This window comes from Strigops habroptila, chromosome 1 (assembly GCF_004027225.2).
Source record: "Strigops habroptila isolate Jane chromosome 1, bStrHab1.2.pri, whole genome shotgun sequence".
Classification (NCBI taxonomy): Eukaryota; Metazoa; Chordata; class Aves; order Psittaciformes; family Psittacidae; genus Strigops; species Strigops habroptila.
The window spans coordinates 116,002,559-116,021,168 of NC_044277.2; the positions used below are offsets into that span (position 1 = coordinate 116,002,559).

Sequence of the window (18,610 nt, forward strand, 5' to 3'; positions counted from 1 at the left end):
TTCCTATCTTTGGCACCTAAACATTAATGAAAATAATTTTCAAGGACTTAGAAAGCTTCCAGCAGATAATGATAAAAGCATAAAGAAACCCACAGAATACTAGGAAAGGTAGATTCCACTCTGTTCATGTATTATTTGCAATCCAAATAATTACAAATATTCAGGTTGTCAAACTAAGCAAGGTGAGAAAAGAATTGGAAAGATAGAATGGGGAGAGAAGAAAGGAGGTCTGAAATACTGCAGAAAGGAGACATTATTTTAGCCATGTATTACATTTGAGAACATATTTGTAAAATATACATAAATTAAAGCCATGATTCAACCATGATGATAAAAATATGAATGAAATATTTAAGCTCTACTGTCATAGTCATCAAAATCCCTTGACTGTATTAAAATCTTCTATAGACAGAAGTATGTTATTTCTTACATTGCATTTTGTTACACAGCACTACTAGGCATATGTTGCAACTCAGAAGCCAATGCATGGAAGAAATTTCGAATGTAGATTTATTTAAAGAGCATCCTTATGGGCAAAATGATGAGCATGTTCTGCCTAATTCAGAATTCCTTTGTGAATTAAAGAAAAGTGTATAAAAAAGGACTATAGGATGAATAATTATAAAAAGATGACAATGAAACTATTTTACTCCACTGGGAATATTAATCTGCAATCCATTTGAAAGGCTTTTTTTTCATGTCCTTGTTAAAGGAATCTGTATTTGAAATTGCCTGACATTTAGAGGGGCAGTTTTACGCAAAAGGAAGTAAGCTTGCGATTAAGTCTTAACTGATAGGGATGAGAAACAGTGCCAGCAAAGGTGGCTTAAGATGGCAGTTACCTGGCATCATGAAACAAAAGGTGGAGAGTGCTCTATTTTCTTTTCTGAGGACAGCATTTTGCAAGAATACATTACATTTAAAAAGAAATTGAGGCAAAATCTTAACATTTTCATATTTATCTGTATCTATATATCCGTATCTATATATCCTAGCGTCTAATTGCTGCTGTGATTGGCAAGATTCATCACCGTGACTCATTCTTTCCTTAGCACAAGTACTACCCTCAACCAGATAAGACGGTCCCATTCTGGATAAAAAATTACTTCATAAACAAATTCATGTCAATCAGTTTTTAAAAAGTCACATACAGTCATAAGCTGCTTTGGTAATTGCCTTTGCTGCATTCTTCTGAATATCGGGAATGGTAGAGTCTCCTATAAATGAAAGTAGCTTTTTAAGGCCTCCTGACTGCTGAATCAGTTGCAGAGTATGCACATCTTCGAGACAATTTCCCAACACAGCAAGAGCTTCCGCATGTAGATCGCTGAATTCCTAATAAAGAAAAAACCCCAAACAAATAACCTCCAAATCAGGACTAAAATATCTTCATCATTTATCTTTGTAGTATAATTGTCATAACTTTATTTTGGACAGTTTATTCATACTGCAAAGTACATCTTTTCATACTCTTTTTTTTTTTTTTTTAATAACTTCTTTGATGTGCCTTGGGATGCAACAGAATTTGTCAAAAACAGTAAAACCCCCAGAATTTTCTCATCTACATCAAAGTGGGGTAGGCAGGTATTCAGAAAGGATCTGTCATCCTAAAATTTCAAATACTTCACAAATTTCTCTATGCATTGTATTTCCCATGGTGACACCTGAACTCAAGAAGAACTAAAATGAGTCTCATAATAGCATAAACAATAGAATTTCTAATGCAGGAAATTATATTTCAGGCCATTGATATCAATGTAAATTCAGGAAAAAAAGAAGACTGTTCAACCTAGGAGCCAGCACCAGAGCTCAAAATATAATCAAAAATTTTGAGAAAACATCATCTAAAAAGCTTTTTCTGATATTTACAATAGTTTGAGAAATGGTTAGTAAATGCAAAATAGTATTACTAATAGCAAAAAAGCAAGAAAACAAATACAAACTTTATGGTGAATCCTTTTGCTCCCTTTCTTAATCCTAGCTTATCCTATTTCTATAATAGTTAGTTCCAACTAAGGAGCTCTTTCTTCTTTTATCACTCTTCCATAACATGAATAATATTTCTCATTAGTCATACAAACATTAGCAGCAAGAACAAAAAGCTTTTAAGGCAAGTAAACTGTACATCAGTTTCCAGTATCGCCAGAAGACAGTCCAATCCTTTATTTTCTCCCAGCATTATCCTGGTTTCTCCATCTTTGCTAATTACTTCTAAGGTTTTAAGGGCTAACAACTGAATAACTGGGTATTCAGATTTCAGTAGTTCCAGCAAAGGTGGAATTATGTTCAGTTCACGAACTGCAGCACGGCTTTGAAAATCCTGCAGTAAAATATTCAACAAAGAATGTTAGTGATAGAGAATATAACAGTACATCAATTACTGACTTTACAGAAAGAACATAAAAAAATCTGGTTTCAAACACACAAAAATAAGTCAATATTCCAGAATTTCCAGTTCTGAAGATTTTTTTCTTTTCAGCTAAGAATCAAACTAAATATAATCAAGCCCCATCAATCTTCAATTCCAATTTTTTTGCATGACTGAATTACACGCTATAGAATCTAGTCCTGTCTAAGGAAGCCTATTTACTCTTGGTTTTGCCATGTTTGGCTCAACATACATGTTTCCTTGAGAAAGTTTTTTAAATTTAGTTTCATCATTTTGATTTACCTCAATGGGTGGGAAAATAGTTTTTGCACTCTACTGTGGTTGCCTGGTTATATCTTCCTCTGGTTTAGTAATTTTAAAAGGACAATTTAAAATTTCAACTTTAAACAGTGTATATGCAGCTTAATAAAAAGACAGTAGTAGATGTATTAAAATAGAAAATAAATAAATTACAATTTGCTTTTAAATAGCTTATTGCACATGTGCAGCATGCAATTATCCTTATCAATATAAGCAAGCACCAGGTGCAGTTATCCAGATATACCCTGCAACAAAGACAGCGAGATAGTAAAAAAAGAGAAAGAGTAAAATGCGATTCTGAATAGACATGCTCTGATGCCCCAAAAGAGATAGAGTTATAAACTGAATTCATTATTGAATTGATTCGCTTAAGCCATGGAAAAGAACTGCCATACAAATGCACCATTCTTTTGCTAAGCAGCATATGGATGACATTAGTGCTGAGTGTGAAAGTAGCCAATAACAAATCTGTTCCTCCCAGTATGGAAAGTAGCTGTTGACAGCATTCACCTCTCATTAAAAAGATGTTCAAAATTGGGACTATGGACTTGCTGACCAAAACAAGGCACAATGCAATTGTTAGTTCTTTAATTTACAGCATTATTCCAACCTTTTGGATAGACAGGTTAAAACTCTCATTACCAAGATTAACATTTTCCAACAAAGAAAACAAATTCATATTTAATTAAAGAAATCTGAATCTGATTCTGATCTCACTTACTTTGCTGTAGAGCATGGATAATTGCATCAAGTTCAACGAAATGAGTCAAATCAGCTATATTCATAACTAATGTAACAATCAGGGACTTGGACATAATGTTTTCAAATACATTGATGGACACTGGGGAGTAAAGGAACCAAATATTTAAAAATTATTAACCCTGTAGAGGGTGGCCAAGGGTGATAAGTGCTTATCTGCCTCTCTAATTAAATAACAAACTTTACCTGCACCAGGAGGTAGATACATTCAACCGAATTCTTCTGAACATCAGGATCAGGGCTCCCTAGCAGTCTGATAAGTGGTTCTAATCCACCTTGCTCAAATATTTGTACTTTAGTAGTATATTCAACAGCCATATACGCAAGACAGAGAGTAGCAAATTCATGAATAACTACATCTTCTACAGGGAAAAAAAATAAATATATATTTTTATCAAGTTTAATTCAGCACAGTGTATGTTCACTAATCCCATGGTTTAAAATAATATTTGAAGCCCATAAACAATAGCTGTTAATCATATCTGACATCTCCATAAACATGTTGATACATCTATACAACAAAAAACACTACTCAGTGAGTAACAGAGCTACTTCTATAAAAGCCATTACCTATTTAACATGTAGTATGACAAAAAAACTACAAGGAAGATTTTATTAAATTGTATAATCAAATGGCAATCATAAGTTATTTCTGAGTGTATTTTTGCACAAGGAACGAATACCACAAGCTACCTTCTGGCACCAGGTGTGATATAAGTGAATTTGTGACATCCAGTTCCCTCAGTAACTTCTTGACATCATCTACAATGAAATAAATACAAATATGAAGTCTTTCATTTGACAATCTTGGCTTGTAAATCCTTACTCCAATCTTGAGTAAAAAACCAGATTCTGCTCCAAGGGAAATGTGCTTATGGTTACTCCCTGAGTGACAAAAAGATCTGACTGGGAATGACACAAAACTGAAGTTATACCAAGATCATAATGGGCCTAGAAAACATAAATGAAGTACCAGATGACTCTCTTTGACATTTGATATATATGAAGTTCTTCAATACTTCATTGAAACTTGATTCAAAATACATGCATCTAGCAGGTTCTGATTAAATACTGCACAGTTTTAGTTGTCAAAGAAGTCATAATGCAATTAGTTAAAATTATTTGTGGTTGAGATTATCAAACTAAAAGCAATCTTTCTGTTCTTTAATTTTCAAGCCATCATTTCCTAATTTTATGCTAACGCTGCACACACTGCAAATTGAAAACAGGAGTTATATAGGTCTTATTAAAATTACAGTAAAGACTTTCAGAATGCATTTTTATTGTTGTCAATGGCAAACTAGCAAAACCACAATCACTGGATAGAATAACCAAAAAACATTCTTTGGGACAGACTTTATGTGATCTTACAGTGCCAAGTTGTTACTACCAACATACTACAGTGTTGAAATAAAAGAAATAAGTTATAAGTTGAATTTACTTTTAAAGAAAAAACAACTAAGCTGTGAATATAAAGGAAGATCTTCAGTCATTCTGATCCATGTTGGTGCAGCAGCATTGGAAGCCAAGGTCTGAAGGGAATGACGATATGCAAGTGCCAAGTTAAAAGTAAGGTAAAGAACACAAGGTGCAGTGCAACACGAAAAGCAAGTAGCAGACTTAAATACACCATGGAACTGGGCATGTTCTACTGACTGGGTAGAACGTCTACCAAAATAAGACCTGATTAATTTTATTAATTAGATGTAGGTTTATAAAACAAAGTAAAAATAATAGCCATTAAAACTCAACCTTATGTCACTTACTGTTTCATCTTCAGGTGTGTCTACCTACCACTCACTACAGACTGATTATTTGGCACTCAGCCACCCAGCATGGATGCAATACATCCATTCTCACTTTATAAAAAGGTACAAGAAAATTTGCGTATACAGTAGTTAAATAATTTAATAATGGTATGGTTACAGTAGATATACTACCTTGCCATGAATGTCAATGTCCTATTGTCTCAGCGTGAGAGATTCAAGACTACTTGAATTACTCTAGCTCAGATACATTTGCAACAGCACTGACCTGCCAAAGAAGCTGGGTAAATATGCATGCCAATGCTTGACAGCTCAGGGCTTTTTTTGCCCTCAGTACTTGAGTTCGCTACTTTAAATTTAGCACATTTTCTCCCTCATCACTGTAGTTACAGTAATGCCTCAAGAAACAACTGATATTTAACCAGAGCATTTCCTGTAGATGATAAATACTGCTTATCTTTCCCTTCCAACTCTTGTAAAAGAGAAGAGTCTGTCATGTCCACATTGGTGGGCTTCTTATGCAGTCAAGCTTTCCCTGAAAGACATAGCTCCAGTACTAAACTGTTTCAATTTGACCCATCAAAACAAAAATAAGGGTTGGAGGAAAATTAACTTCTCTTGTAACTTTCTTTTCACAATCAGCGGAGTTAATTCTAGCTGAATTTGTTCCTTTTTTCTGGGCTGTTATATAGGATTTTTTCACATGGGCCATTTATTGCTTTGATGACCACACTCATACACAGCAAAAAATATTAAAAAATGGAGAATCTTACGATGAGAAGCCATGATGCCAAATACCATGATGGCATTTCTGCGTACAATTGGATCTTCATGTGAGATGAGTTTATACAGGAGTTCCACTGCACCAAGACCAAGAAGTGTCACCTTGTTTTCATCACCTGATGAAAACATGATGAGGTTAAAAGTTCTATAAAAATGCAATAAGCTCACAGTTATAACGTAACAAAGTAAACCAGCTACCAATCTTTTATTGGACTGTAGAACCAAATAACAAAGGCCTGCACAGGACCCTGGGAGTTGGTCTGATCTATTCCCCAAATAAACATGTCAAATAGTATCAAGGATTAATAATGTCTAGGATTAATTCACATTTGTAAAGCAAAGGATGCTTTTTTTTTGTTGGACACCCAACTCATTTATTGGAGACTGCAGTGGTAGTACAAAAGGCAGCTTTCTATTAGCAAAGCACAGGTGAACGGTATCATTAAGAACCTAATTTTATTTTCTTCTTTTCTTGCCTTCCAATTTTATTTTCCTCAAAATAACAGTTAATTCATTCTGAGGACCCCTCAACTGAAGCAGTTACCAGGATTTGGATCATTAAATGCCACCTGAGATTTCTACCACCTGAGAATGGAGCTCTTTGTAGCTCAATAAAGTTTGGCCATGCAAAGAACAGAAGTGTTTTGTATGATTACAGCCTTCTGTTCCTGCTTACTCAAAAAAACCCACCCAAAACTCAAGAAACAAAATCCAAAACCTACTTCTATTCTCAGCTCCCACAGCATCTTTATAATTCATTTTCTAATAAACCATGCCTGTCTTTTCCGGCTGCAAGTGAGAAACGTGAGGAGAAACAGAACTGTGCTCACTCTCAGGCCAAAACACAATTAAAATACAGGAACTACTGTTTTACTGAGGGATGGGACTTAATTTACTAGCAACATTCAAGAAGTTAATGAACTGCAAAGTGAAAAAAACAACTGCAAAGTTACAGTCTCGTCTTCCAGAAGATTGCAGGAATATCTACATGAGCAATTTAAAGGATTATTCATTTAGTAGAAACAGAAAAATTAAATATCTGTCCTCTTGCAACATGCCACATTTTCCTGTGAACAGCAGGGAAGAAGCCAGAAAGAGTTTATGTTGTGTGGTTCAACTCTTTCCCAACAGCACAAATTCTCCCTTCACATATTCAAAATCTGGTTGTGTGCCCTCAGCCAAACTTGCCATATTAAGCTGAACCTAAAGATCTTTCTGAGCCCCATGATCCCTAGCCCAAAGGGATCCCCTAGTCAAAGGCTTTAGCTCTCTTCTCACAACTTCAGCAGTGTTGATAATTGTCGGTACAACAATCAGCACATAAACCCATATTTTTTAAAGAAAATGTAAATAAAATGGAAATTAATGTCAGAACAGTTTAATTATACCAAGAATGCTACCATTCTTTCTGAGTGGCTGGTATGGAATGAGTAGGATGAAAGTTAAGAAATTATGTGCTACATTATAATTTCAAGCCTTTGCTACACCGTTGTATTCTGGGTGTCTGGAACATGACACTTACCTATAGATTAATACAGGGACCTTTGTAAGATTTGGAATCCTGGGGACTTGCTAAATTCCTGACACATACAGAAATAAGCTTGATTTATTGGAGACTGCTCAGCCTCCTTTATCATCTGTAACAGAAGTACTGACACAAGAGCTACATGCAAAAATAACAGAAATGGGCTAAAAAGTAACTTTCATTGAAAACTGAAATAGCTACACTGGTACAGAATTTTCAAACTGTAACATAAAAAAGAGAATTCTTTCCCAGACGCAGGTCTGTTGCTCATAACAAAATAAATCTAGGTCATATTTAAACCAAGTTCTATTAAACAGAGAATATAAAATTCTACAACAAAACGATAAAAATTTCCTTCACACAAACTACAGGATTTCTTTATTACTGCAAATTCAGGTTTGATAGATATTTCAGAAACCCACCAAAACCTTGACAGACACCTTTGAGATGAAATGAAGGTTTCAGTGCTAGGAAACTAAAATATTGTGAATTACTATCACAATCCAAGCAACACAAAGGAAAGCTCATTGCAAAAAGACTAACCTTTTGATGCAAATTTATAGAGAGAATCACATGCTTTGGCCAGAACTTCCTCTTCAGGAGAACTAAGCATTAGCACAACTGTTGCTGCTGTTTTGCTTTCAATCAATAAAGGATCAAACTACAAATAAAAAAAAAAGGAAAGAGTAGTTTGATTTATACCAAACTATTGTGTATAAACCTTCCTGTGTGCTGCAGTAGACTCCCACATTTCATTTAAAAAGATCTAGTTTGATATCTACACTGAATAGGAAATATTAACATGAGTTGCTATTTACCTGGAGAAATTATTTTTTCAATAACAATTGGAAACCCTGCTGAAAAATGAAAAAGAATAGTTGACTTTCAAATACAATCATGATTTCATCCCATATGCAGATTTTGCGGAAACCTTGACACTTCCCTGTATATCTAGGAAGTCTTGAGGACAACAAACTATCTAATTCTGTTACACACATAAGAGCATCCTGTGGCTTTGGAACCAAACATGAGAAGAAGTTTCTTTTGAGCAGCTGTGGACAGAGCCTATGAACTTAGGTGTGGTATGAGGAAGAGGATTTGGTTACTCTGTGGCATCAACATGTCCTTGTTGCTTTTAAAAAATAAAAGGACCCTTCCTGTGCCTTCATCAACTCAGTTCAGTAGCTCACCATGATCTTGTACTAGCTGAAGTATTTCTATGATATAATCCCTGCTCATTCAGCTCTAGAAATGATATAACACGTTCATTTCCATTTCTGACCTCTCTCATACTGAAAGAAATCTTCCAACAAATCTGTCAGTTTTCACCCTCTTAATAGTCTCTTTAGGAGTAATATCACTTAAGCAAGGGAATCTTCTAAAAAAAGCCTTTTGTTCTTTAACGAGACTCAAGGATTTCTGAAAATTCTACCCGCTAAAACATTTTAAGCTTGTTTGGATTTAAAATAACTTTTTTAACATGGAAAAACTGTCTTCTGTCCTCACACTTTAGGCCTAGACAGTATCCGTGTTACATACATAAAGTATTTAGATACCGGAGTCATGCAGTCTCTCAGTATCAATGTATTAACCTTTAAAATATAGCAGATTAATCATTTAAGATAGCAATACAAATAATTTAAAAATATTATTACAATGTATATTTATACCATATGTATTTTAAAATGTCTATTATTTGTTTTACTTCATTTAAAAACTCTAGGATCTCTATCAGTCACATGTTGCTGAACAATACAAGTCAGTTGTCAAGTAGACGATACATACAAGTCAGTTGTCAAGCAAGGAAATTATTTGGAGCAAATCTTCAAACAAATTATGAGTATGCTAGAAGGAAAAAGAACAAAGAGGAGGCTTTTTTCCTTCTCCCTCCTCTGACTTGTTAAAAAATAAGGCAAAATATGATACTAGTACCCAGACTTGTAAATTCATATTTTTGTTAGCTTTTTAAATCAAGTAATTTCATCACCTTCCAAATTGTGTGCATATCACACAATTTAACAGTCTGCAAGATCAAGATCCAAGTTTCATTAACAGTTAAAAGGTTGCCCGACTGATGTCCTTGGTCTCCCTATCTTCAAGCATGTCTGAAAACCTGAAAACACTGTTCAACTCCGTGCTTGCTGTGACAAGCTGGAGGCATGGGATGAGTCATGAAACAAAGCTCCTTTTTAAAGAAAATATAATAGCTTACTGTACTATAAGTCATTTCGCTTAATAATAACTCAGCAACAAGAACTTAATCAGTTTGTCTATGAGGATATTATGAGAGACAATGTCGAAAGCATTACTGAAGTCAAGACATTAATATTTAGGCATTAATTGCTCAAAGAAGGTGTTTCTGTGGACACTGAATTTCAGGAGTTGACAGTGCCACTTCATATATTCCACCTTTTTAACATCAGTGTTATAAGTGAAGCCATTTTCAAAAATACTCAGGTATCTATGACTTTCAGTGATAATGTCTCAGTATTTTCTCTAGTGCTAATGTTAGGCTTCCCTTTTAAAGTCTATGCCCAGCTGATGATCAAATAGTAATATTGTCTAGACCAAACTTAATGAAGATATCATATGAAAAGTTCCTATCAATCTATGTCAAAGCTAGCATATTTTACTGGCTAAGGTCATCCATATATAGAGAGAGGCTGAAAGCAATATTTTTCCTGGAGAAGCCCAATTCTCAGAACAGATAATAGCAAAAGACAAATTATGAAAGGCAGGGAAAACAGAGTCCTCAGGAATACTTTCTGAAACATAAGCAGTGGCTAAGCTAAGAGATGCGTTTCCCACCTGTTCCTAGAAATCTATAAAAATTAGTGGTCATCTGCAGTACCATATATTCTCAGAGATTCCACATGCACAAAGGCCCTCTTTTATAAGCCTGTCCACATTATCTCAAGGCTTCTTTTCTTGGACTTGACATTTTCATAAGCAGATTATCAATCAGAAGATAATAGCTAATATATCTTTTATTTTGCCCGCATCTCATTTCCTGCCATCTGAAACATCCAGGTGAAATTAAAAGTTTTGAGATTTGATTTTACGTGATCACTATTAACAATATTCTCATAGCTAGAAGATTTTCTTGGTTGATAGTTACAACTAATCAATTATTTATTTTCATGTTTAAGACTGTTTTGCTATGCAAAATTCAGCTTTTTTCCTCCTGATAGGACTGCTAGAATTTATGCTCACCCGAAGTACAATAAAGGTAAAAGCTAAGCCAAGAAATTCAGATGCCATCTGGACTTCACTTTTTCCAATTCTTCCCTTTTTAATAGTTTTACTGACCTTTTCTGTAAGTTTAGTTTTTCAGTTGTTGAATATGTTTTCTAACATTATTGACATTTTATTGCAGTAGTTAGAAGGCTGTACCATACTTTTCTCTGGAAACTTTAATGTTGTATTTTGGATCTAGAAATTGTGGTGCTGCTTCTACTGACTTTCTAGGTATTTATAAAAAGATAACTTGGGAGGGGATTAGCTCATCTGTATGCCTTAAGTCTACATTCACACCTTTCAATTTTTTTGTTCCTTAGACTGCAAAGATACTTAGTTTTAATTTTTCATGCCTGTTTTAATTAGTCCCATCCAGCTGCACCTTCTATACAGAAATGGCTTTAGATGTATTTATTCTCTCATGCTGAAGTCAGATTTCCCTTCATAAGGAGTTATTATTGATTGGAGCTTATGAATTATGTTTGTAATATTCATCTTTCCACAGAAGAGTTGGGAAAAACCTGGTATCAGTTGCTGTGCCTCAGTGACATCATGGCTATTGGATATTACTCAGTCAAAACTGTTTATGCGTATAAAATATTGAAATTGTGACATAGTTTTTGCTGATCAACTTTTCTATGACCTCTTGCAGTAGCATCACTCTTTATAGACAAACCCATTGTTTTTTTAAAACAGTGCACTGAACTTTGCATTTAGCTTCATGCTCCTCTGTGGGACTCCTTGAGATCCTAATTTTCATTAACTTAGTTATTATCTGGCACAGAATTTATATTATACTCTTTTCCATGTTTCTGTCTTATTTCTTCTACTTCTTTCAGAATAAGCCAACTAAACTTTAAAAATGCCTACATTTTGAACCTCTATCTTTTGAGGAGTTTCTTTGTAGCTTGTGAATTTTTAGAAACTCTTGAAAAGACTGCTAGTGTCAGACCCTTAAATCTTACATTGCCACCTGTCCTGGTTTCGGCTGGGATAGTTAATTTTCTTCCTAGTAGCTGGTGCAGTGCTGTGTTTTGGCTCTAGTCTGAGAACAATGCTGATAACACACCAATGTTTTAGTTGTTGCCAAGTAATGCTTACCCTAATTAAGGACTTTTCAGCCTCTCATGCTCTGCCAGTGAGGAGGGGCACAAGAAGCTGGGAGGGAGCAGAGACAGGACACCTGACCCAAACTAACCAAAGGGGTATTCCATACCACAGCATGTCGTCCCCAGTATATAAACTGGGGGGAGTTACCCAGAAGCACAGATCACTGCTCAGGTCAGGCTCGGTATCAGTCAGTGGGTGGTGAGCAATTGTATTGTGCATCACTTGTGTTTATTGTTTTGGGTTTGTTTTGGTTTGGGTTGCTGGTTTTTTTTGCCTCTCTTAGTTTTTATATCTCTCTCCTTGTTATTTCCCTTTTATTATTATTATTAGCATTATACTGCACTTTAGTTATTAAACTTCTTATCTCAACCTGTGGGTTTTACATTCTTTCGAATCTCCTTCCCATCCCACCTGGGGTGGGGGAAAGCAGGGGGTGAGCGAGTGGCTGTGGGATACTTCATTACCAGCTGGGTTTAAACCATTACACCACCATTATTCTTTATTTGGCTTCAGCTCTCGTACTACTCACTGTGGCACTTCCAATTATACCAGAAAAACCTGAACTGTTTCTAAAGACTCTATCTTTGCAAAAGAGCCAGAATATGTAGTACTGTCATTCAAAATGTCTGTAAAATTTTGTATTCAGTAAAAAACTCTGCAGATCCATCTAGGCTCTTAACTCTTTCATTCTTAAAGAAAGGGAATGTCGCCACAGTTGAAACGACAGGCAGATGTCAGGTCGCTCTTCTCCTTTCTCCTTTGATTTTTACAAATGGAAAGCTAATACTGTTCTTTAAATAAAAAGAAGCCTGGATTGTTTCATACATTACTATTTGCAAAGCCTGCCAAAGACAACAATCTCCACAAAGAACTACACATGCCCAGTCACTCTGGTTTGTATGCTGTCCAAGAAAAGCATAAACAGAGTCATATTTAAAAGCCATTTTTAGAATAATGTGGGTAAGCTAGGAGAGTAAGGAACTATGTAAGGATGGTAGAGCTGGGCCTATAGTTGTGTAATGTTTATTTTATAGCACATAGCAGTTTATAAACTTACCACATCCTTGGGTAGAGGATCTCCGTCCTTCTTTACTTTTTTACCCATTCTAAAAAAATAAAAATAAACCAAACAAACATAAAAAACCAGCAGACAAACAAACTCTCTTCTGTGTTTTAGGAATCAGCTTACCAGTGATTTAGGAAAGCATGTAAAGCTTGACTTTTTCATTCATTTGACCTACCTAATCAGTTTGAAGATTTCTCTGACCAAGTAATTTTTATGCAGAAAACAAACTAACACTTGAACATATTTGGTAAAGTGCATCTGTCAACAAAATACATAACTAAAAAGAAAAATCTGAGACATCACAAGCTCAAGTTGTAATGTGATACAAATACACAGGACATGCTTTTCTGTAAATTACTTTAATCTGCACCTATAAATCATATATGAACTTGAAAGTCCTATTAGAGTATTTCCCCATACCTATACATTCTGTGTTAGCACACATTCCATACAACTGCAGAGTGTACAAATAAGTTCTACCTTGAAAATGCGGTTCAAATTTGATTTGAATTCTCTGTTCATATTTCACAGTAGACAAAAATCAGGTCTGCAGGTGCTAAGAAACAGTTCTGTACAGTACAAATTTCACTGATTTAAAAAAGTTACACCAATTTACATGAAGTCCAGCTTCTGTCTTCTGCCTTTTTTATACTAGCACATGTTCATGTGAACCAGGAAGACCTTCTCAGCTGCATCTAAAAGTAGTTTCTGAAGCATATGGATGTAATACTTCACGCGGACCTAATTTCATGTGGCTTGCAAAACTTCAACAGAGCCTTCTAGCTAAGCCACAGGCAAAAGGAAAGAGCAACATGACCCATCAGCAGTAGCTATGCATACAACATAACCCAAGTTATGCCAAACTTAGGTTTGTTTTCACACTGTGTAGAAACGAAATGCACACTGTTAGTATGCCTTAACAACTCCTTGGTTAGTTCTCAAAGAGAAACCACACATTCACACTCAGCCAGGACTATTCTGACAGTCCCCTTATGATAAAAGAGATTATTTCCTAGTGCAACATGAGCTGTAGCCTGGCTGGTTACAAAAGTCAAGGCTATTGTTTGTTGTGTTCAACAAAAATCTGGAGCTCTTGAATCCTCTGAAATTTTTGAGGTATTATTCCTCTACCAGCTTCTCAAAGAAACTCTAACATGGCAGTACTGAAACCAGTTGATAATCACATCTTAAAAATGGATCTACAACTTAAAACTTCATAGGCAGGTCACTAATTACAGTTTTGAGAGGACAACCCACACAAAGATTCTTCAGCTCCAGTCTGCTTTACCCTAGTGCATATGTTCAGCCTGGAGAAGAGAAGGCAGCTCAGGGAAAACCTTATAACTGTCTTCCAGTACCTAAAGGGGCCTATAAGAAATCTGGAGAGGGACTTTTTACAAGGTCATGTAGGTATAGTATAGCACAAGGGGGAATGCTGACAGAGGGGAGATTTAGATTAGACATTAGGAAAAAATTCTTCACTATGAGGTTGGTGAGACACTGGCACAGGTTCCCGGAGAAGTTGTGGACACCCCATCCTTGCAAGTGTTCAAGGCCAGGCGGGACGGGGCTTTGAGCAACCTGGTCTTAGTGGAAGGTGTCCCTGCCCGTGGAACTGGATGATCTTTAAGGTGCCTTCCAACCCAAACCATTCTATGATATATACATACACAAACACATATGAACACATACACAGACACTAGAATTCAGTGTTTCAGAAAGTGCAGCTTTGGCTAGAGACAAATTACCAAGGCATAAGGACAAATTACTGACAAACAAAATGATGGACATACTACCTTCTGATTTATGCAGTAACTATAGAAAATAAGCACCATGCACATGTATAAGAATCAGACTTACAAAGGCATTCAGGAAATCTGGGTTATTTAAATTGTGTTAAATCTTGGAATACAGATATGGACACATTGAGAGTTACTCAGTTCAGTTCAAATAATCTCAGATATAAATCAAGCTAAAGCTCTAAAAAGCAATTTTCATTCTCAATGAGTTTAATTCGGTTTAAATCAAACAATTAAAAAAGTTAATTCATGTAAAAGCATTTATAATATTGTACCATTAATGTTCACAGATTAAATAATTATACATATTACAAGACCATGAATACCTAAAGCCTTAAATTGTAAATATTTCTTCACTGTATATAAATACATCCACTTCTGAGAATGTTTTCAAGAAACTTATACATTTTTCTACATGGTCAAAAATACTTGGTCCCTTGGTAATATTAAAAAAGCAACAGGTACAGAGAACATGACAATTGCTTTATTGTGGATTATGCCCCTCAGTCTGTTTCTTTGCTGCAGTTACTGTTCTGGACTTCAATGCATTCTGCCATCAATTGTTGGTGTTAGTTTTGTTCCCATAAAGATCTCTGTATTCAGTGGTCATTCTGTGACTTGAGGTAATGATGCACGTGGAATTCTTTGCCTTGCTGACAATTAAAAATGTGTCTTCTGCATTGAATTTTAATTATCTCAGGCAATCAATGTGTACAGATATTGAAAGGCTACTGACCCGTAAAAGAACTCCTTATTCAAATCCCTTTCTCACCATGATAACTGCATGTTGTCTTTTTCTCAGTAGGTTTACAGTACACGTATCTTTGATTATCAGTTTACTATTCAGAATATTTAGAATTCAGAAAAAATTTGTAGCAGAATTTAGATTTTAAAATATGATTAAATGCTGGGTCTAAGTTAACAGTAAACTTAGTCTGAAAACTAAAACTCTATTCACTTGTAATTAAGTGTAATTAATTAATTAATTAATTCCCAGAGAAACTGGCTGCTCATGGTGCGGAATGGGTGTACTCTTCGCTGGGTAAAGAATTGGCTGGATGGCTGAGCCTAAAGAGTGGTGATGACCGGAGTTAAATCCAGCTGGTGGCCAGTCACAAGGGGTGTTCCCCAGGGCTCAGTACTGGGGCCAGTTCTATTTAATATCTGTATCAATTATCTGAAAGAGGGGTTCAAGTGCATGCTCAGTAAATTTACAAACTACACCAAGTTGGTTGGGAGTGTTGATCTGCTTGAGAGCAGGAAGGCTCTGCAGAGGGATCTGGACAGGCTGGATCTATGGGTCAGGGCCAAGGCCAGCTATATGAGTTTCCACAAGGCTCAGTGCTAGGTCCTGCTCTTGGGTCACAACAACCACACGCAACCCTACAGGCATGGGGAAGAGTGGCTGGAAAGCTGCTCGGTGGAAAATGACCTGGGGGTGCTGACTGACGGCCACTGAACATGAGCCAGGTTGTGCCCAGGTGGCCAAGAATGCCAACGGCATCCTGACCTGTATCGGACATAGTGTAACCAGCAGGTCCAGGGCAGTGACCATCCCCCTGTGCACCTCAAATACTGTGTTCACTTCTGGGCCCCTCACTACAAGAAAGGCATTGAGGCGCTGGAGCAGGTCCAAAGAAGGGCAACAAAGGTGGTGAAGGGTCTGAAGCACAAGTCTGATGAGGAATGACTGATGGAACTGGCGTTGTTCAGCCTGGAGAAGAGAAGGCTCAGGGAAGATCCTACTCTCTAGAACTACTCAAAATGAGGTTGCAGTGAAGTAAGTGTCAGTCACTTCTAAGTAACAAGCAATAGGACAAGAGGAAATGGCCACCTTTTGCACGAGGGGAGGTTTGGATTGGATATTAAAAAAAATTTGTTCACTAAAAGGGTTGTCAAGCATTGGGACAGGCTGCCCAGGGCAGTGATGGAGTCACCATCCCTGGAGGTATTTAGAAGACATGTAAATGTGATGCTTAGGGACATGGTTTAGGGACTTGGTAGTGTTAGGTCAACACTTGGACTTATTGACCTTAACGGTCCTTTCCAACCTAAATGATTCTACGATTCTAAATCTTAAAGACAAAATAAAGAAAATTCTCATTTGAGTAATATTCTCTACTTCATGTTCTGTAGGTTTCTAGAATCATAGAAGCATACCTTTTCCACATACGTTTTTTGAGATTAAAGGGCTGATTGTTTCAAATCATGCAGAGGTAGAGTAATAAAGGACTTAACAGATGTAGTCGATGCGTAGTTAAGCAATCTATGAAGTTACCGTTCTATGCTACTTCCTGTCCTTCACCTGGAATTTGTTGCTTGCAGTGGTAGACAAATTAGCCTGCTTTACTTTGCTTCCACCCAGTTACAGTGCAGTGGTCTAATCAGGTGTTGTCTCTCAGCCAGCAGGACAGTCATCACATCTAACTAAATCCTCATTCTAAAATTACAGTCCTCATCACTCTCCCTCAGCTCTGGCTGTTCTTGGTGCCTAAGCTCAGCAGGCACTTTCCTATTTCACTCTGAACTTCTCTAGGACCTCCAGCTTTCCCACAGGACCAGAACTACCCCAGTATCAGTATCTTAAGTTGAACCAGTATCCAGAAACTGTGAGTAGTACCAAATTAGGCATCAGTACTTAAGTTAGTCACTCTCCTTGATAATTGATGGAGATCAAGTCAACATATTCAATAGGCCTTAAAGGCAGATTCATCCTAAAGTAGGTATCTAAAACTGAATTGCACCTTAAAAACAACTACTTTTTCCTCGGACCAAAAGCAGAGTCTAGAGTTGTTAGCTTGTGTATTGACACTTAGACTAACATCTAAAATTAGCAAGATATACTTATTACCCTGATTCTCCACATGTGAATCCACATGCCACGCTAGGCCTGGCAGATACTATCACAGTAGACCGAATGTTAGCAGAACTAGGCACATGACAAAACACAGCCAACTTGTCTTTTTAAAAGTGGCTGAAGGAATAGCCCCATCCCCAGTTACATCTCTGTGACTAGAATGTTTTGCTTATAAGGGGAAAATGATTTTTGAGGAATATCACAAATGTGGACTTTTTAGTTCAAAAATGGAACCCTCTAACCTCTTGGCTATTATATCAGAAACTGTCACCTCTGCCATGTCAAATAAAATAAGGAAAATTTATTTAGTTTTTGAAAGAGTTGTAGGAGATGCCTGCCCAGAGGAGCAGATTCCAAATACTAGGTTGTTAAGATAATGATGGACACATTCCCTTCATTTTATTGTCTTGCTCTAGGAACCTCTCTGTTCCGTGTGAATAATTTCTTAGATTGCAAATCTGAGATACCCATTTATTTCTAGTCGCTATACTTTTTTTACTTTTTAAATACAAGATGATGGATAGCAAGTGAATGTTAACACACAGACACAAAAAAAAAGTCTATAAATGGTACTTTGAAATAGAAAGGAAGTCTAATTGCAGTTCTTCAGTTCAAAATACTGAAATCTCAAAAACACTTCCTTTACGGTACGGAATATGTAACTATACTGTCAGAGTCCTGTTGCATACATTTAAAAACCATAATATTTCATGGTTTTAAGTCCGACAATGCATTTAGAAAACATGATCTGTTCCATCTGCATCTTGTGTTTTTTAAAACCTTGAATAACTGACACAACAACCTAAGACCCTGCACGTACTGAATGTTAGCGAGACATGAGACAAAGAACACAAATAACTCAAAGACACAGCCAGCTGTGGAACTTCTCTCTTAGTCAAGGAATTAAAGGTCTCTTCTGAGAGCAATTACTCCTATGGAAAAGCAATGCAAAGACAAGGATTTAAGAATAGGTTCCAACCAGTTATTTATGATACAATCCACTTTGCAAATTAACTCTC

The 18,610-nt window shown here is 36.2% G+C and overlaps 1 protein-coding gene across 3 annotated transcripts in view; it reads right to left on the bottom strand.

The window, feature by feature from the left end:
* ARMC3 (armadillo repeat containing 3) overlaps window positions 1–18,610 on the bottom strand; it is a 59,293-nt gene that overhangs the window by 36,039 nt on the left and 4,644 nt on the right. For all 3 annotated transcript variants that reach the window (XM_030504645.1, XM_030504637.1, XM_030504630.1), the window contains exons 2-8: window positions 12,927–12,975; window positions 8,066–8,183; window positions 5,988–6,113; window positions 4,142–4,210; window positions 3,635–3,810; window positions 2,126–2,320; window positions 1,152–1,335 (exon numbers count right to left, since the gene is read on the bottom strand). In XM_030504645.1, coding sequence (XP_030360505.1) covers window positions 1,152–1,335; window positions 2,126–2,320; window positions 3,635–3,810; window positions 4,142–4,210; window positions 5,988–6,113; window positions 8,066–8,183; window positions 12,927–12,974 — 916 coding nt within the window. In that variant the 5' untranslated portion in view covers window position 12,975. The remainder of the gene's footprint in view (window positions 1–1,151; window positions 1,336–2,125; window positions 2,321–3,634; window positions 3,811–4,141; window positions 4,211–5,987; window positions 6,114–8,065; window positions 8,184–12,926; window positions 12,976–18,610) is intronic.